At 34.2% G+C, this 17,155-nt stretch overlaps 5 protein-coding genes across 5 annotated transcripts; 1 reads left to right on the top strand and 4 right to left on the bottom strand.

Annotated features, from left to right (window-relative positions):
- Positions 1–6,769: 6,769 nt before the first annotated feature.
- On the bottom strand, positions 6,770–8,742 carry HELRODRAFT_194575 (hypothetical protein). Its single transcript, XM_009032639.1, has 3 exons — positions 8,349–8,742; positions 7,944–8,076; positions 6,770–7,418 (listed from the first exon to the last, which is right to left on the bottom strand). The coding sequence occupies exons 1-3, from the start codon at positions 8,647–8,649 to the stop codon at positions 7,325–7,327; spliced, it is 528 nt and encodes a 175-aa protein (XP_009030887.1). The 5' UTR covers positions 8,650–8,742; the 3' UTR covers positions 6,770–7,324.
- Positions 8,743–9,098: 356 nt separating this feature from the next.
- On the bottom strand, positions 9,099–9,998 carry HELRODRAFT_182369 (hypothetical protein; the record flags this gene model as incomplete). Its single annotated transcript, XM_009032638.1, has 5 exons — positions 9,099–9,208; positions 9,303–9,381; positions 9,464–9,594; positions 9,731–9,844; positions 9,959–9,998. The coding sequence occupies 5 exons, from the start codon at positions 9,996–9,998 to the stop codon at positions 9,099–9,101; spliced, it is 474 nt and encodes a 157-aa protein (XP_009030886.1).
- A 183-nt stretch (positions 9,999–10,181) lies between these two features.
- HELRODRAFT_182368 (hypothetical protein) lies at positions 10,182–11,478 on the bottom strand (the record flags this gene model as incomplete). Its single annotated transcript, XM_009032637.1, has 5 exons — positions 10,182–10,309; positions 10,380–10,499; positions 10,579–10,916; positions 11,005–11,252; positions 11,344–11,478. The coding sequence occupies 5 exons, from the start codon at positions 11,476–11,478 to the stop codon at positions 10,182–10,184; spliced, it is 969 nt and encodes a 322-aa protein (XP_009030885.1).
- A 350-nt stretch (positions 11,479–11,828) lies between these two features.
- On the top strand, positions 11,829–13,227 carry HELRODRAFT_182367 (hypothetical protein; the record flags this gene model as incomplete). The annotated part of the gene is made up of 5 exons (XM_009032636.1): positions 11,829–11,836; positions 12,166–12,222; positions 12,303–12,453; positions 12,636–13,075; positions 13,155–13,227. 5 exons carry the CDS (start codon positions 11,829–11,831, stop codon positions 13,225–13,227), a joined length of 729 nt encoding a protein of 242 aa, XP_009030884.1.
- A 198-nt stretch (positions 13,228–13,425) lies between these two features.
- Positions 13,426–15,910, bottom strand: HELRODRAFT_182366 (hypothetical protein; the record flags this gene model as incomplete). The annotated part of the gene is made up of 2 exons (XM_009032635.1): positions 13,426–15,613; positions 15,861–15,910. The coding sequence occupies 2 exons, from the start codon at positions 15,908–15,910 to the stop codon at positions 13,426–13,428; spliced, it is 2,238 nt and encodes a 745-aa protein (XP_009030883.1).
- Positions 15,911–17,155: the final 1,245 nt, after the last annotated feature.

Below are 17,155 nucleotides of genomic sequence, written 5' to 3'. Positions count from 1 at the left end.
TACAACACACACAAACACACACACACACATACACACAATAACACACACACAACACACACACACATACACACAATAACACACACACAAACACACACACAAACACACACACATACACAAACATAAATAAGATTTATTCCATTCTATACAATTCAGACCCGGCCATCTTGCTGTCCTTTTTTATATGCGCGCAAAAAATTTTTTTCAAGACAGTGAAATAATTTGAAAAGATGAAAAAAATTACACTAAATCTTTTTCTCTTTCTTCATTTTTGTTTCTTTCTTTCTCTCTCTATTTCTCTTTTTCTCCCTTCCCCCCTCTCTCTCTCTCGAAAAAAATGAAATTTTTGATTATGGCTATGCATGTCTTTGCGTCATCGTCATCTTCTTCGTCATCATCATCTTCTTCTTCTTCTACTTCATCATCCTCGTCCTTATCATCATCATCTTCTTCTTCTTCATCATCATCACCTTTCTCATCATCATCCTTTTCTTTATTATCATCATCGTCATCATCATCATCATCATTCTCGTCATCGTCATCATCTTCAGCACCATCACATCAGAATGCAAATTAATTTTTCATTGCCGTCCAGTTATTAATCATCAATATTATTTCCGCCAACATCGTCACAAAATGATCATCATTATCGTCGTCGTCATCATCATCGTCATCGTTATCATCATCATCATCATCATCATCGTTATCATCATCATCAATATCATCATCAATACTATCGTCCCCATCTCTATCACCATCTTCATTGGTCACCGAACTTCTAGCATTTCTGATATATACATTTTGCTTGCGCTTCTTCTGCCTGGATAGATTTTGAAGGTGATGTTGAGGTGATATGAATTAAAACATTGATTACAACAACAGCAACAGCAGCAACAACAACAACAATAATATCAACAACAACAGCAGCAGCAATTACAAACATACATACATACATACAAACAAGTGTTGTTTCATTGCTACCTCTACATAAACAGTAAATAATTCTTAGGGGATACAACAGTTAAACTAGTAACAACTTACATATAAATGTATGTGTGAATGTTTGTTTGTTACTTTGTATGTTTGTTTGTTTGTGTGTGTATGTTTATGTATGCACGCTGCATAGCAATCTGCATGCAAACTAAACCTCAACATAAAATTTATAATTTGTCGTGACTTCACGCGTCATGGCAGACAAGTGCAAGTATAACACACATACACACACAAACAAACAAACATACATACAAACAAATAAACAAACAAACAAACATACACACTTACATACATTCATTCATTCATTCATTCATTCATTCATTCATTCATTCATTCATTCATACAAACATACATTTATGCTTTGTTAATTTTGAAATTAGGCTAATCGAAGCGGAATTGGACTACTTTTGAAAAGATCTCTTTGAAAAAAAACTTTTCAAATGGAGTGAAAAAGAAATGAAATAGAAAAAGAAAGATCATGAGGGTAAATAGAGGGTACAATAAATACGTGATAAAGAAAGAGAGAGAGAGAGGAGGGGGGGGGGGGGAGAAAAAAATAAAAATTAAAATTCCCGGGGATCGTCAAAGTGTTATTATGGGTAAAATCTTGATTGTCTGTGTTTGCTTGCTGCTGCTGATGATAATGATGGGAGTAATGATGACCACTTTTATGATGACCACCACCATGATGATAAAGATGATGACGATGATGATGATGATGACAATAAGTTGATATTGGCGATCATAAAACGTGGATTAGCATTAGTTACAATGACGGGAGACCAGTGCAATGCGATGATGATGATGATGATGATGATGACGATGATTATGATGATGACGATGATGACGATGATGATGACGATGACGATGATGATGACGATGATGGTGGAATTATTAGCAATGGAGACGGTGATTTTTATGACTTCGCCGGTTAAATAATATTTCATCTTTCCTGGAAACATATTCGGACCATCTAATATATTTTTTCATTTTCTCTCTTTCTCTTTCTCTCTCTTTTGTTCTCTCTCTTTTTTCTCCTTCTTTTATTTGCGTTCTTTTTTTTTGTCTTTAACTCCTTTTATCTCGTTCATTCAAATGAACATTAGCCCACGTGCAAATGAATAACTATTAAAAAACATACTAACAAACAAACAAACATACAAATAAACATGCATACAAACAAACAAACGCCCACATACACGCAAGTTCTAAATTTGCGCACGGGCGAATGACAACAAAAGCGTATTATGAGTTGACCATCATCAATAAAGAACTGGTGTGTGGGTTTTGTATGTTTGTGTATGTTTGTTTGTCCGTTTGTTTGTTTGTTTGTTCGTTCGTTTGTTGGTTTGTATGTTTGTATGTATGTATATATGTTTGTTTGTTTGTTTGTATGCATGACGATCCTGCTGTAATAATTTTTTAATTTTACTTTTGAAAATTTCTTTTAGTTTTTTTTGAGACGGTTGAAAAATTTTAATTGAATTCATCTTAAAAGAAACTGCCCGAAAGTTAAACAAATCAAACTAATTAAAAATTAATAACTAGATCATTATTAACACAGCATCATCACCAACAACAACAACATCACCATCATCATCAACTACAACAACAACATCAACAACAACAACAACAACAGCATCAACAACAACAACCACAACAACAACAACGACATCTCTAACACCAAAATGAACAGCAACAACAAAATCAACATAAAAAACAATAACAACAACATCAACAACATCATCATCATCAACTATAACAACAACCACAACAACTACTACATCAACAACATCAACAACAACAACTACAACAACAACTACAACAACTACATCCACAACATCAACAACAACTACAACATCAACAGCAGCACCTCATTCAGACGTCAGTATTTTATGCTAGTTTAGATGTTCCAAGCGTGCCACGTTGAAATAAAAATTTTTGTCGCGAGCTTTCGCTGCTGCCGATACTGTTGTTAATGTTTTGTTGTTGTTGTTGTTGTTTTGATGTTGTCGTTGGTTCGCACTTTATATTAATCCTATTTAACGTGCTGGAAATAGATTTCAACAGGCAAAAAAAGAGACTGGTTGCTTCTATTGCCACCACCACCACCACCACTACTACTACTACTACTACTACTACTACTACTACTACTACTGCTACTGCTACTGCTACTACTACTACTACTACCACTACTACTACTACTACTACTGCTACTACTACTACTGCTGCTACTACTACTACTACTACTACTACTACTACTACTACTACTACTACTACTAGTAGTAGTACTGCTGCTACTACTACTACTACTGCTGCTGCTGCTGCTGCTACTGCTGCTGCTGCTGCTGCTGCTGATACAGTTACAATTATTTCTCTTTTGAAAATAAAGTTATAATATGGCGATTTTCGGCATTGAAGACGCATGAAACGACCAAAAAAAGATCATAAAAGTTTTAAGAATTTAATTTCGCAAAAATGAAGCGCCCTATCGTCATTCACGCGTCGTCGGTCGGACGCCATGATCGATGGAGGAGACTTCCTTGACGTTTGTTTCAAAGACTTTTCACTCTTACTTAGCAACAACAACGACAACATAGCCACTGCTTGTATTAATAATAAACTACTACTACTACTACCGCTGCTGCTGCTATTACTACTACTATTACTACTACTACTACTACTACTACTACTACTACTACTACTACTACTAAGCTAATAATAATAATAATGATGATGATGATGATGATGGTAATGATATGGTTATTAATAGTATCGATAAAAACCCACCACCGCCAATTGGAAGCAGGATACGACGAAGATGGTGTACAACAACAGTACTTTCAACATAACCATCTACACCTGCTCTGAGGCGTACGGTAAGCTCTTTGTGGGCTATCAGCTGTTCGTCATGTTCCTCATGCCATCCGCCATCTTGGCCTTCTGCTATAGTCACGTGATCAACGTTCTATGGAATTCGACTAGGCAGCTATACAGGATGGAGTTAGTGTGGGATTGTCTTTAGCTGTCGTTGTGTGTGCGTGTGTTTGTATGCGCGTGTGTGTGTGCGTGTGCGTGCGTGCGTGCGTGCGTGTGCGTGCTCTTAAAAAACTGTTCAAAATATCTTTTTGTAAATTTCCATTATAACTGTCAATCATACGCTGAAAGGAGAAAATTTATTTACAAAAATAAGTTTCTTAAATTCTAAAATGAATCTCGTCACAGTCGTTTTTGTGTGAATGAGTGAATGAATGAATTTATGTGGATATGAATTCAGTGTGTTTGTAGCAATATATGTGTGTATTTGTGTTTGTGTGTGTGTGCGTGTGTGTGTGTGTGAGTGTGAGTGTGTTTGTATGTACATCCTTACTTATTCAAATGATTGATTGCTCCCGTTGTTTGTTTACGATTAGTCTTTTTTGTACGTGTCTAGTTTAGTTATACTAGCACACACACACACACACACACACACACATATATATAAGTACACGTACACACACACAGACATCAGCAGCAACAACAAAGCCAAAATTTATTTACCCACACATACCTATCCCACAGTAGAAATACATTGGAATTATATATAAGCGCTTCGTGATCATGCAACCATTACGACACCCAAACAATAAATATTTATCTGTGCATGTATGTGTGTGAGTGTGTGTGTGTGTGTGTGTGTGTGTGTGTGTGTGTGTGTGTGGGTGTTTGTGTGTGTTTGTGTATTTGTTTGTTTGTACGTTCAACGTGGTGTGTATGTGATTTTGTTTTATGTTTATTTAATTGACATGGTTGACAGAACAGACAAACAAAATCTACAAACACCGACACACACACACACACCAACACGCAGTGGAGGGAAAAATATTTTTGTTCTTCTCTCTCTCACTTTTTCTCTCTCCTTCAATTTTGTTCTGTCGTCCATATTTTCGTTTTTATGTTTCTTTCTCTCTCTCTCTCTCTCTCTCTCTCTCTCTCTCTCTCTCTTTCTTTCTGTAATTAATTTGCAGGCAGAGAAACAAACACAGCACCCACCCACAAACACACACTTAATGATGATGACCAATTATTCACATAGGAATTCATTTGTCGGCATGATGGATTGATGATGACGATGATGATGACGGTGATGATGACGATGACGATGTGACGACGAATTTGTTGTTTTTATTTTTACATACAATTCAATTGGCTCGGTTTGGTAATGTAAATAAATGGCAGGATTAATTGCATTGCTCAACGAATGTGTCTTGATTGGTTGGTTGGATGGTTGGATGGCTGGATGGACATGTAAACAAATAAATGAATAAACGGTTGAATGAATAAATGAATGAATGAAAGAATGAATGAATAAATGAACGAACGGAAAAACATGAATTAATGAATTGATGACTCAATTGATAATTTCAGTAAAAGCCCGACAGAGGTTGACTAATTTAAAGATTGATTGATTGATTGACTGAATGATTGATTGAATGATTGGTTGACTGATTGGTTGATTGATCGATCGATCGACTGATTGACTAATTGCCTACTTGATTGACTGTTGACTGGCTGCTCAAATGTTTCAAGCAAGCAATTATATGACGTACGTGCTGACGAACGAACGAAAATCATTCCATCACTTCAGATCAATGAATAGCATGCTTCAACCAAACAACAACAACAACGTCAGCAACAACATTAACCGTAACCACAACAACATCAACAACAAAACTACATTAAAAGTTGACAACCGCAACATAAGATTAGGGGGGCTACGCCCTAACTGCTCATACGATATCAGAGAAATTAGGAAACAGGTTGTTGTTGATGTTGTTGTCATTGTTGTTTTGTGTACGTTGTTGGTGATTAGTCAGCCATTAAAAAATAAAAATATGTACACACACACATACACACACGCGCACACACACATACACACACACACGCACACACACACATTCACCGACACACAGATAATCAAGATGTTGTTGGTGATCATCGTCGTCTTCTTTCTGTGCTGGGGTCCGAAATGGATTTTTTTGGTTTTAAAGAGGTTCGAGGCTGATCTGATTCAATCTCACGCTCTGTATTATGCTATGGTGGGTTAAATGGATGAATGGACGAACGAACGAACGAATGAACGAATGAAAAAATGAATGAAGGAAGGAAGGAGTGAATAAGAAAAGAAGCGCAAGATAGTAATGAGTGAGAGATTGATTTTATTGATGATGAAAGGCGAATCCATTACTCCAAGTTTTAGGAATGAAAGATTGCTTATTATTCATAGTAAAAAAGTAATCAGTAATGTAAAATATAAATAAATTTTTCTTGCACCAATCCAACAGTTGGTCATAAACACCCTGCCCTATCTGCAAAGCATGTCCAACCCGTTCATCTACTGCTTCATGTCCAGAAACTTTAGAAAAAGTATCAGACAGGCGTTCAGGAAATGTTTCGTCAGGTGTTGTGGTTGTTACTTGAGGTGCTCCGAAATTTTTTGCGTCTTTTGTTGTTGTGGTTGTACATTTTCGAATGAAAGTAGCAGAAGAAAAACAATTGAGATAGATAGGAGAAGGGAAAGAAAAACTGTAGCTAGAGCGGATGTAGCGAAAGAAGAAGCATGCGTGGAGCCTGTTGTCGGTGCAAAAATCTTCAAACAGCGCTCAAAACCTGACTCTAAAAATCGCCCGAACGTTTATTCGCTACAATCTGATCAACAACAGCAGCAGCAACAACAATCTAAGAAGCGACAAAGAAGCCAACTATGTAAAAGTCTAGAAAATTGCACCAAGAAAAGCGAGAACAGCCAAACGAGTGAATTAGCGAGAGGAGGAGAGGAACAAAAACTTGGTGCAGGAGGCCAACAACTGAACCACAGAAACGCAGCAGCAGCAACGACATCATCGGCAACATGGCATCACGTGGAGGAGACAGAGAAGAGAGAATTATTCAGCGACGATTCGATGCATCTGAGAGAACTACATGACATCGAGAGAGAGATGGATATGAGTGGTCTGGTGGCAGAACTTGAAATCGAGGTACTCAACAGAAGATCGCAAAAATAAAAATATTTGCCGCGGTTTTTGTTGGTTTCCTACGTTAAGTAAATGTTTAACACGCTCTCAAAAAGAAACACACCTGTAAAAATACAACTCCAACCTATGAACAGTCTGTATTTAGACGTGATTGTCTCTTGAATTTCATTTGATTTCATTATTTTACTGTCACTCATGTTCGTGCAGATAGATGTAGCAAGAAATATTCCTTCTTGTGGGCAAGGAGTTAAGACAAGGAAATGTACAAAAGTACAGACAATACACCGATAATAATATTTCCCTGGAATGTTCAATTCTATCTAATGTAGTTCGAATGCATCGTCACACTTACAATGTTTAACTCTACATCGAATTCTTTCGTTAATAATGAAATTGAAGTAAAAACTGCTGGCACTGCTGGTGTGTGTGTGTGTGTACGTGATGGATTGATTCACACGACGAACCACTTACTATCACTGGACTTGTGTTATTATTGACTTACGTTAAAATTACATTCCACTTGTATTTTAGTATGATACTTCAAACAAACAGTCAATGTAGATTGATTTTTTTTGTATAAAATTCAGAGTTGTGTAACTGTAAATTGAACATTATTTAAAGACCAAATTTAAAAAAAAGGGTAAGAAATGAATTTAAGTTCAAAAACAGTTTTCTTTGTTTGTTATAACAAAAATATAAACTGGAATATAAATTAATATAGCAAAAAACAAAAATTAGAAGCAATGACATCAAAGGACACATTGTAAGCAAGTAACAAAAATAAAACAAATTCAAGATATGCAGATTTCAATGGTCATAAATGTTGAGTGTTTGTAAAATTACAAAAAATAGTAACTGTAAATTTACATAGAACTGTAAAGGTAGCAAGGAAAATGAAAAACGGCATTGCATCAAATGTTAACAATGACGCGAACCAACTGTCTGTTTGCCTGTTTTTTTTTGTCATTCCGCAGGTCAAATTTGATCTGATCAGGTATCAGCATGGATTGCAGTTCTTCTGGAAGATAATATTTCTTGGCTGCTGTTAAACAGCACTCTCTCAACGAATAAACTGAAAAAACAATAATTTCATTTCGTCAAAATTAAATAACAAATAAAATAACAAATTAAATTTCAAAATAAAATACTAAAAATAAAAATTAATTAATAATGAATGATTAAATTAACATTAAATTAATATTAAATTTATTATTTAATCAACCTCTTGAGGAATGAGAAATTGCAAATAGCAATATTATAAATATTATAAAACTAAAATATCACTAATCCCAAATTAGATTACTTATAAGCAGCAGCAGACACAAACCAACTTAACTAACTAACCAGGCAGTCGGATAAAAACGGTTTCAACATTTTTGCCATCACAAGGTTTTGGCATATAGTATTCCTCGCCCTTGCTTGTCACCAGATATTCATCATTGTCCGCATCGGCAAAGGCCCATGGGTGACCGACGTAAGTGTAGATGGTGATGTGGTCGCCGTAATTCAGCTGGGTATACCGGACGCGGATACCCTCAAAATTTATCCAAAAAATGGCAACTAGCCGCTTGACTTGATTGACAAAACGCACGAACGACACTCTTTGACTTTTTGTAGATCTTAAAACTTGTTTTTCTACTCCCATTTTTTTTTTTACTGGATTTGAAATTAGGAATTTAAAATTATTTACGCCTATTTTTAAACTGATTTTTAAAATTTACGACGGCAGCGTAAAAAAGATAACGACAAACTGAAGTTAGATAGATATTCCACGTTCAATGAACATTAATTTAAATTTAAGTTTGCTTCAATTGATGTATAAATCACACATATAACTACCGGTTATTACAAAATTTTACTAAGTTGTAATCTTTAAAATTTAACAAAATTTGTCCAGAAGGCAAAATCAGAAACATTGAGTCTTACAACTCTATACGAAGACGAACATTTCATCAAGGAACAATCAACATACTATTATTAGTTTAAAGAGTCACCTGTTAAATGACGTATTGTTTAAGAGTTAATTCTATGATATGATACTTTCCTTATTTAATTATTGTCTCCACACATTATTGAGAAAAAAAAGAAAACAAGTCATTTCAAGATTGAACCATAACGAGAGTCCAGAGTCCCGTATTTATCAACAATTGTGTCAGATGCAAATTCAGCAACCGGATATTCACAAGTGGCATCATTTTTCTTATCTAAATCGTGAAAATTATAATATGAAACATATAAATCTTGAATTTCAATTTAATTTTAATACAGTTTGTATAGAAACTTCAGCAAAAATCTAACCAGTATTAAGTGCGGCAATATATGTATTAACTTTTGTTGCTCTCTTGAATAATGCTTCAACCATATGCTGAATGTATGCCTTGAAATGTTTTAGAAATTATGTATTTGAACAATTTTTCAAATTCAAATTTAATTTTCTCTCATTTCGACTTGTTATTTACCGTAATAATTCTGCGTATGTTGTATTGGACGTCCCAAGTTAAGGATAGATCCGTGATGACTGTATACTCGCCTGGTTTGTCGAAAGAAACCGGAAAGTGAAAAAATATTCCGTAGTCTACGTCGTACCAATCTTATTTTAATGGAAATTTTTTAGTAGTAGAAATATAACTTTTCAACAAAACTTTTTTAAACCATTTTGTAGCAATGAATAAATCATGTTTGCAAACTGTTAAAACAACACTTTTGAAGAAAAATTGTGAACATACTTTGAGACATGATGCACACGGAATAGATGCCTTCATTTCCAGATCCACTCCACCACATTTTTAAAAAATTTGCCGCCAGATTCGACATCGACATTGCATTGTAGATTCCTTCACCTACAATTTTTGCGCATAGCGAGTTCAAAAAATTTAAAATTTCATCAGAATTCGCTCTTTTAAGATATTGAGATAAATTTTATTGCATTTAAACTAATTTTATACAAATTTTACCGGAATTCTCCACACTGTTCAACACTTGCCCAGCAACCATTTTTGGAAAATTTTTTCTGAACCAAATGTTTGTTGGAATGAGACGGGTGAGGTGATTTTTTATGTTGGGGCAAAAAATGGCTGATTTTATGCAATTTTCGACTGTCGCGTGTTCGATATCAAACTATTTTTTAGTAGTTTAATAAGCGAATAATTAAATTGATAATTTATTAGTATTAATTTGTCAAAAAATTACAATAAAACTTTCGTCACTCTTAGAGCAGAAGCCCCAAAATAAAAGATTGGAGATCTGATTTGAATTGATGTTCAATTGTTCTGCTAATAATCTTTTCCCTCTATTCATTAATGTTCCTAATTTTATTTGTTATAAATGAATAAATATAAAAACAAATAATAATTTTGTGAACAGAAAAAGTTTAACCTGTAACTGCAAGAATATTCTCGGGCGGGAGAACAGACGTCAAAGACATTCGTAAGTTACAAAGATTCATGTCTGTATCTCTCACACATTGATAGACTACCAGCACTTTAACTTCATCAACTATATGCAACAAATATTTGAAATTATACTGAAAATGTGTGTTAAATTTACTAAAATATAAGTTAAAAAAGGTTTTTACCAGCCCAATTGAAAATAACGTGCCCAATCTTTTTAAGTTCTGGCTCTCTGATCAAATCTTCCATTTTGGAGATGGAAGGAAAAATGACGACTACGTGTGCACCGTCCACAGCTTCCGACAAATGTTTCTTATGAATAGTAATTTGTCGAATGAAAGGACTCGACATGTCTTCAATTTCGTGCACCAAGTGGTCCAAATATGAACTTTCTACTTCGGTATTGTCGAATAGACGCACGTAGATGATGTGGTTGTCTGGAAAGATGGTTCCGTTAGCAATCAGAGGTATGAAGTAGTAAGCCAGCTCAGACCCAGCAAAAATAATTGTCACAATTAGATTGCTATGGGAAAAATAATGAATGCCATTTACAACAGTTATCTCTATAAAATTATATGCAAATAATTAAATTAAAAACGAATGAGGAAGACCTTTTAGTTGAAATGCTTACGACTGTTTCTTTAATACGGCTGTTAAAATTTGATTCAGCCAGTTGTTTCATGTCATTACTCGACATCGTATTCTCGATGCCGTAGTACAAATATGCGTACTCTTGAAATTCGTTAAAACTGCCAAAATATAATTTAGGTCCTCCAAATTCCAAGGGCTCTCGCCAAATCAAAGGCGATCTCCGCACCTTATTCCATCTGTTGCTGATGCATATTTCATCCACGAATGTCTGTTAATCGCACAAATATATGTACACCTACATCAGATATAGACGAAATTTTTCCAATAAATGGAAAACTCACGCTATTTTATATACGTACATTCCATTCTTTAGGGCTGACAAGGACGGCTCTGTAATCAAAATCAGGCAAAACGGACTTCATTGTTTGAGCTAGGACTTCAATTTTTGCGAAGTACGGACAATCGGCCGGTCCGGCAATAACGAATTTAACCATTTTTATTAATATTCAAAAAATTTGGTCAAAATAGCTTGAAAATGTCAACAAGTTGTGACGTTTCAATCAAAACATTACTGCAGTCTGATGTCGACGTTCCTTAATTTTATTTGAGTTATATATATTATTACCTATTTTATTCTAGTTGTATTACTATGGACAACAAGACTCCAAGTATAAACAATTGAAAACGGTTGGCTCCTGACAAACTAAACGAAGTTTTATTTTATATTATATTTTCGAGGATAAAATTGTCTATTAAGATATACAATTATTTCTGAAATGTACACATAAATGGATTTTTTGCGATTTTTTTATACTTTCTAGTTACCAGTGACGTAAATTTAGAAATGTACGGGTGACGCTTAATTCAATCAAATTATAAGTGTGCTCCTAAGAAACTGGAGAGAGTTTTGTTTTATATGATATTTTAGAGGATGAAATGTTATATTAGAATGTTTAAATATTTTTGAAACGAACACGCATCTTTTACTTCAAGGGGCAGTTGTTCAACTAAAATACTAAATGCTAGGATAGGAACCAGCCATCCAAATACAAAAGACCAAATGTTTTAGGAATCAAACGTCTGTAGTGTAGACCTATGATAAAAAAAAGTAAACTCAGTCTAAAATCAAAGAAACTTACAAACAAAAATGTAATTGATGCACAAAATACTTCAACAACCAGTGAAAGCTCAGAACACGAAACAAGTTCAAATAAATTGCCACCAGAAAAGTGCTTGAGGTTGGGTCATTTTGAAAAATTTTTATAACTCGTTTTTTGTTTAATTAAAATTAAAACAAGATAAAATAAAATCCACAAAGGTCTGCAATTCCAGATGAAAATGTACTCAGCAAAGAGCAAAATGTAACAGCCACAGCGACCTCAACAGCATTTACAACGAGCAACAGACCATTCATTAAATGGCAACCACTGCCAACAACAACAGCTCTGGAAATTCGAAAGTTGCAACAAGTTTGAAAATTCATTAATAATTGATTTAAGTAAATTTAAATTATTTGAATAAATACTAATTTTCTTTTCAAAGTTGCAACAAATATCACTACGACACTACAGACAAACTTGTAGTAATTCAACTACAATTACCAAATTACTAACTGATTTAATACATTTACTGAAATTATTTATTGATTCAGATTCAGAGAAATGACAGCAAAATGTTAAGGAACGGAAATGAGAAAGACTGGCAGGCACTTCCGAGACCTTGTACGAACTGCATGCATGCAACATTCTTCGGGAGATCATTTTTAGAAATTAAAAATCATGAAAAAGAATCAAAAACGAGGCTTGAAGATGTTATAAGCCAGAAAAGTAAAGTTGAAAATTTGAAATATTCAACAAAAAATGAAACATTCGTCATCCCAAAACCAACAAATGAAGATCAATCAAATGCCAATTCATCTAGAAAGCTGACAGGCCACAAAGTAAATAAACACCAAAGTGAACCACCTCTCAATCAAATAAAAATGGATACCAACACTAACAACGCAACTTTGAAACCTCCTTCTAACATTTTGCCACCAAAAAAAGTAAAGAAAGAACAATGCCCTATATGCCTGAAAGAATTTGAGTTAAAGTTAGATTCACTTTAAAACTTTTGCAATTAAATAATAAAATAACCATTTAATCAAACAAATTTTAACAATTCATTTAAGTTTCAGTCAGATTGAAAAAGACGGCCACCTAGCTCGATGTTTATCTGGGGTCACCGATGACGTCACATGGTGATAGTGCATAGAAATGGAAAATCTCTTCTTATTTGTAATAAAATAATTGAAAAACTCAACATAATAATTATCAATCTCTGTTTATTTCATTTTTAATTATTTTTATGAAAACCATTTTTTGAAAAGTTATAAAAAATTGCACAAAAAAAGAATTAAGTAATCAAAAAATAACTTGAAGCGTTTTTATACACAAATTATTTTAATGTTTATTCATTTTCGTTGAGGATCTCGTTCTCGGGTAGTGACGAAGCGATCCTTGTGACACAGAATTTTTACATTTATAAGATTTGTCTGTAGACATAGTTTTTCTACCTTTCCTCGCTCTCTGTATGCTTCTACCGCAGTCTTCGAAATCACCTTCACTGTCTGAATCATCTTCATTACTCAACATCTGGGCTATTGCCAAATCATTTTCAACAATTGCCAACTTTTTTCTTTTTGCTGGGATTTTATCATTCAAATTCTCTCCATTCTTGCTGTTGTCGTTATCTTCTTTCACTAATTCACTATTTTCATTCAACTGTTTGTTGATAGTTGTGGCTGCCGGTGGTGTGGTTGGTGTAGTAGCTGTTGTCGGTTTGGGTCTTATCTGTCTGTACGATTTCATGGCCTCTAATCGTTTTGCTTCGTTTTCCATGCTTTGTTTCTGTGGTGCAGCAGAGAGATTATTGAACAGAATAAATGGAGCATTTTTGTTGTTCAGTGATGTTTTGTTGTTGTTGCTGCTGCTGTTGATATGTGGCGAGCTGCCTTGGTTGTTGTTTGTGGGCGACACGTTCTTCGATGGGCTTTCAAGTGTGCATTTGACATCGTCGTTATTAATGCTGCCGTTTAATTGCGATTCCACATTCAATTTGAAACCACCACTATGAACATCATCCTGATCAGTTTTTTCCTCATTGAATAAATTAACTTTTAAATTTGCTTTGCTGCCGACATTGGGCTCATCACTGACAGGTGCAATGACGTTCAGGCGAGGTTTCTCTGGCGGGTTATTTCTCACTGCCCCACCAACTTTTTTACATTTGAAAGTTTTGTTAACCTGATTTGAGGTAGTTTTGTTCAATCTAGGAATTGCAACCTTCGTGTTAACATCTTTCTCAGGCGCATTTGCAGGTGAATTCTCATTGCTCGGTCTGATTTCTACCATCCTTAATTTCTGAGAAGCATAATTGTTTGCAGGCATCGTGATATTAGCATTGGAAATTACCATTGGATTTGTAACTGTTTGAGTCTGCATTGAATAAACTATGTTAGAAATTTTGTTTTGAAGCATTGATTGCTGAACTGGCTGTGGTGCATTGTTATTGTTTACTTGAATGATCATCTGATTGCTTTTGATGTTGTTCATGTTATTTTTGTTACTATTGACCGTAATAATGTTGGGCTGTTGTTGGATGTTGCTGTGGTCCTGGATCTGTGATGTCAAGCCGTTGGGCTGGTTTATGTAGACAGTTCTTTGGTTGTTGGGTGATATTACAATGGCATTGCTGAGGGGCTGTGGTTGGATGAAGATCGGGGGATTGGAATTTGTTGCCACATTGAGACTTGATTGCTCAATGTAATTTCTCTGTGGGTTCACAATTTGATATTGTACAGCAGTATTGTTGTTCAGGTTGTTTGAGACTTGCACAAACTGTTGTTGGCCATTTTGGGATGGAATGAATTGATTTTGTACCCAGCACTGACCACTATTGTTGCTTTGAAAACTGTTTCCTTGAATGTGAATGACCTGCTGGCTGCCTGGTGACTGATAGACAACGTTCTGTTGCAAGCCTGGATTCATAAGAGGCTGTTGAATTATAATTGGTGGTTGCTGTTGTAACATCACTTGGCTCTGTTGCATCATCATCTGATTTGTGTTGTTGTTCATGTTGAAATTGCAGCTGTTAGGCTGTGAATTACGAACGATTATTGTTTGAGGACTTTGTAAACCAGAGGAATTGCTCATATTGTTTAAAATTAAGGGCTTGTTGTTTACAGGATTTGTTTGATTCATTTGCAGTGGAACGTTGACAACATTTTGTGGTGGTTGATTAGAAGCTCTTGGGAGGATTGCAAAATTTTGAACTAAACTCGGGTTTGGTGCAATTGAAAGCAGAGGTGTGGTGTTACACGACATGTTACTCTGATTTGAAGTTTTTGAAGCACTTTGAGAAGCTTTTGTCCTGGATCTTGAAGACTTTGCTCTGCTGGTTGTAGCATTAGGAATGTTTGTAACATCTGAGACTGCACCAGCTGGAGCTGGAAACATAATTTTCTTGATGACTCCATTCTCATTAATTTCTACCAAGCTAACTGTTGTAATTTTTTCATACTTTCTTCCTTTAGCTTTCTCTAGACTCATGGTCAGGTTGTTGTGACATTCATCTTTACTCTGTTCACTCCTGAAAAATTAAATTTGGATTATTTCATGCACGTGAACGGAAAAAAAGCAATAACAATAATGAACTAGAAAAATAATGACCTAATTACTTCAAAAATTAATCAAGTTATGATGATGAATGATTTTATAATGGATAAAAATATTGAGATATACATAAATTTGGCAGCTCAATTGGTAAGATTATTGAGTAAATGAATTAATTGGCAATCTTTCTTAAATAAATTATTGAAAAAAAAAATAAAACTTACTTGACAACGACCAGGGCATCAATTAATTGCTTGCTCGTTATCAAGGACATACCTGCTTCAACTTTAAAGAAAAATCATTCAATAAATTTTCGACATTTTAAATAAAGTATGATTAAATTTCGTCAAAATTCACGTTTTAAAGATGAAAATGTAAACAAATAATTCTATTGGACGTCCATTCGCCCATTACAAACAAAAAAAATTACAATCCTGGCCGTCATAGGATCTCCAATTACGGTAAAATATCCAAAAATAACATTTTAATGAAATATAACATCAAAACTAACCAAAAATTCAACTTTGGAACGGAAAATTATCAATTTTAATCAAAAATTTAGACATTTAACGATCTCATTGGTTTGCTGTTGCAAGATCATGTGTAAAATTTAACAGCCACGACCTATTTTTGTAGTGGCCCAGAATCTGGTGCGATGTTCCTATTGGTCGAAATAAACTAGGACGGCCATCTGATTGGTCAGTAATTTGAGATTAGAAAATTCGATGACCAATCAGTGTTGAGAAATGGTAAAATTTTAGATAATGTAACTAACTGCCCCAAGAATGTTGTAAAATATTAATGGCGATTCAAAAATTATTTATTTTATGGATAAATTTAACAAAATATCAAAGTTAAATTTTTAACGTTAACTTATCAAGATTTTACACGAAATTATGCTCTGTTTTTCTGCATTATGCTTATTTTCAACGATATTTGGTAAAAAAATCAAATTTAAAGTCAATTTTCATATGAAAATAAGATAATATTCATTAAAAATGATAGAAACATCAGTAAAAAGTGGTTTTAAGATAGATTAATGGGTATTTATCACTGCAACGTTACTAATTTCTGTAGAATATTGCAATCTTACTTATGAAACTTATTTTCAAATGAACTGTAGTTATTATGTATAACAAATTTAACAATATAATTTGTTTTAAAAGTAATTTTATGTGAATTTTTTTTATCTGTTTTTATTAATTTAACCCAACTTTCTACGGTGAAATAATTTAGAAAATACAACGAAGCCAACAACGAGATGAATAACTGGAAAGATTTTATTTTCACAAACATTTATTGGAATACTGATACTAAAATTAAAATACAAATAAAAAATTTAAGAGTAGAGAGATGACATGCGTAGAATCGACACGAATAAAAATAATGCGTCTACCATACCTGGTATATATTCATAATACTCTACAATCTAATTATACACACATACATACTAACACACATGCATACACACATGCATACATACGCATAAATACACATACAGATACAGAAATACATGCAT

This window comes from Helobdella robusta (assembly GCF_000326865.2).
Source record: "Helobdella robusta unplaced genomic scaffold HELROscaffold_85, whole genome shotgun sequence".
In the NCBI taxonomy this organism is placed as follows: domain Eukaryota; kingdom Metazoa; phylum Annelida; class Clitellata; order Rhynchobdellida; family Glossiphoniidae; genus Helobdella; species Helobdella robusta.
Note: the sequence above shows the minus strand (reverse complement) of the source record. Positions and strands in the feature narration are given on the sequence as shown.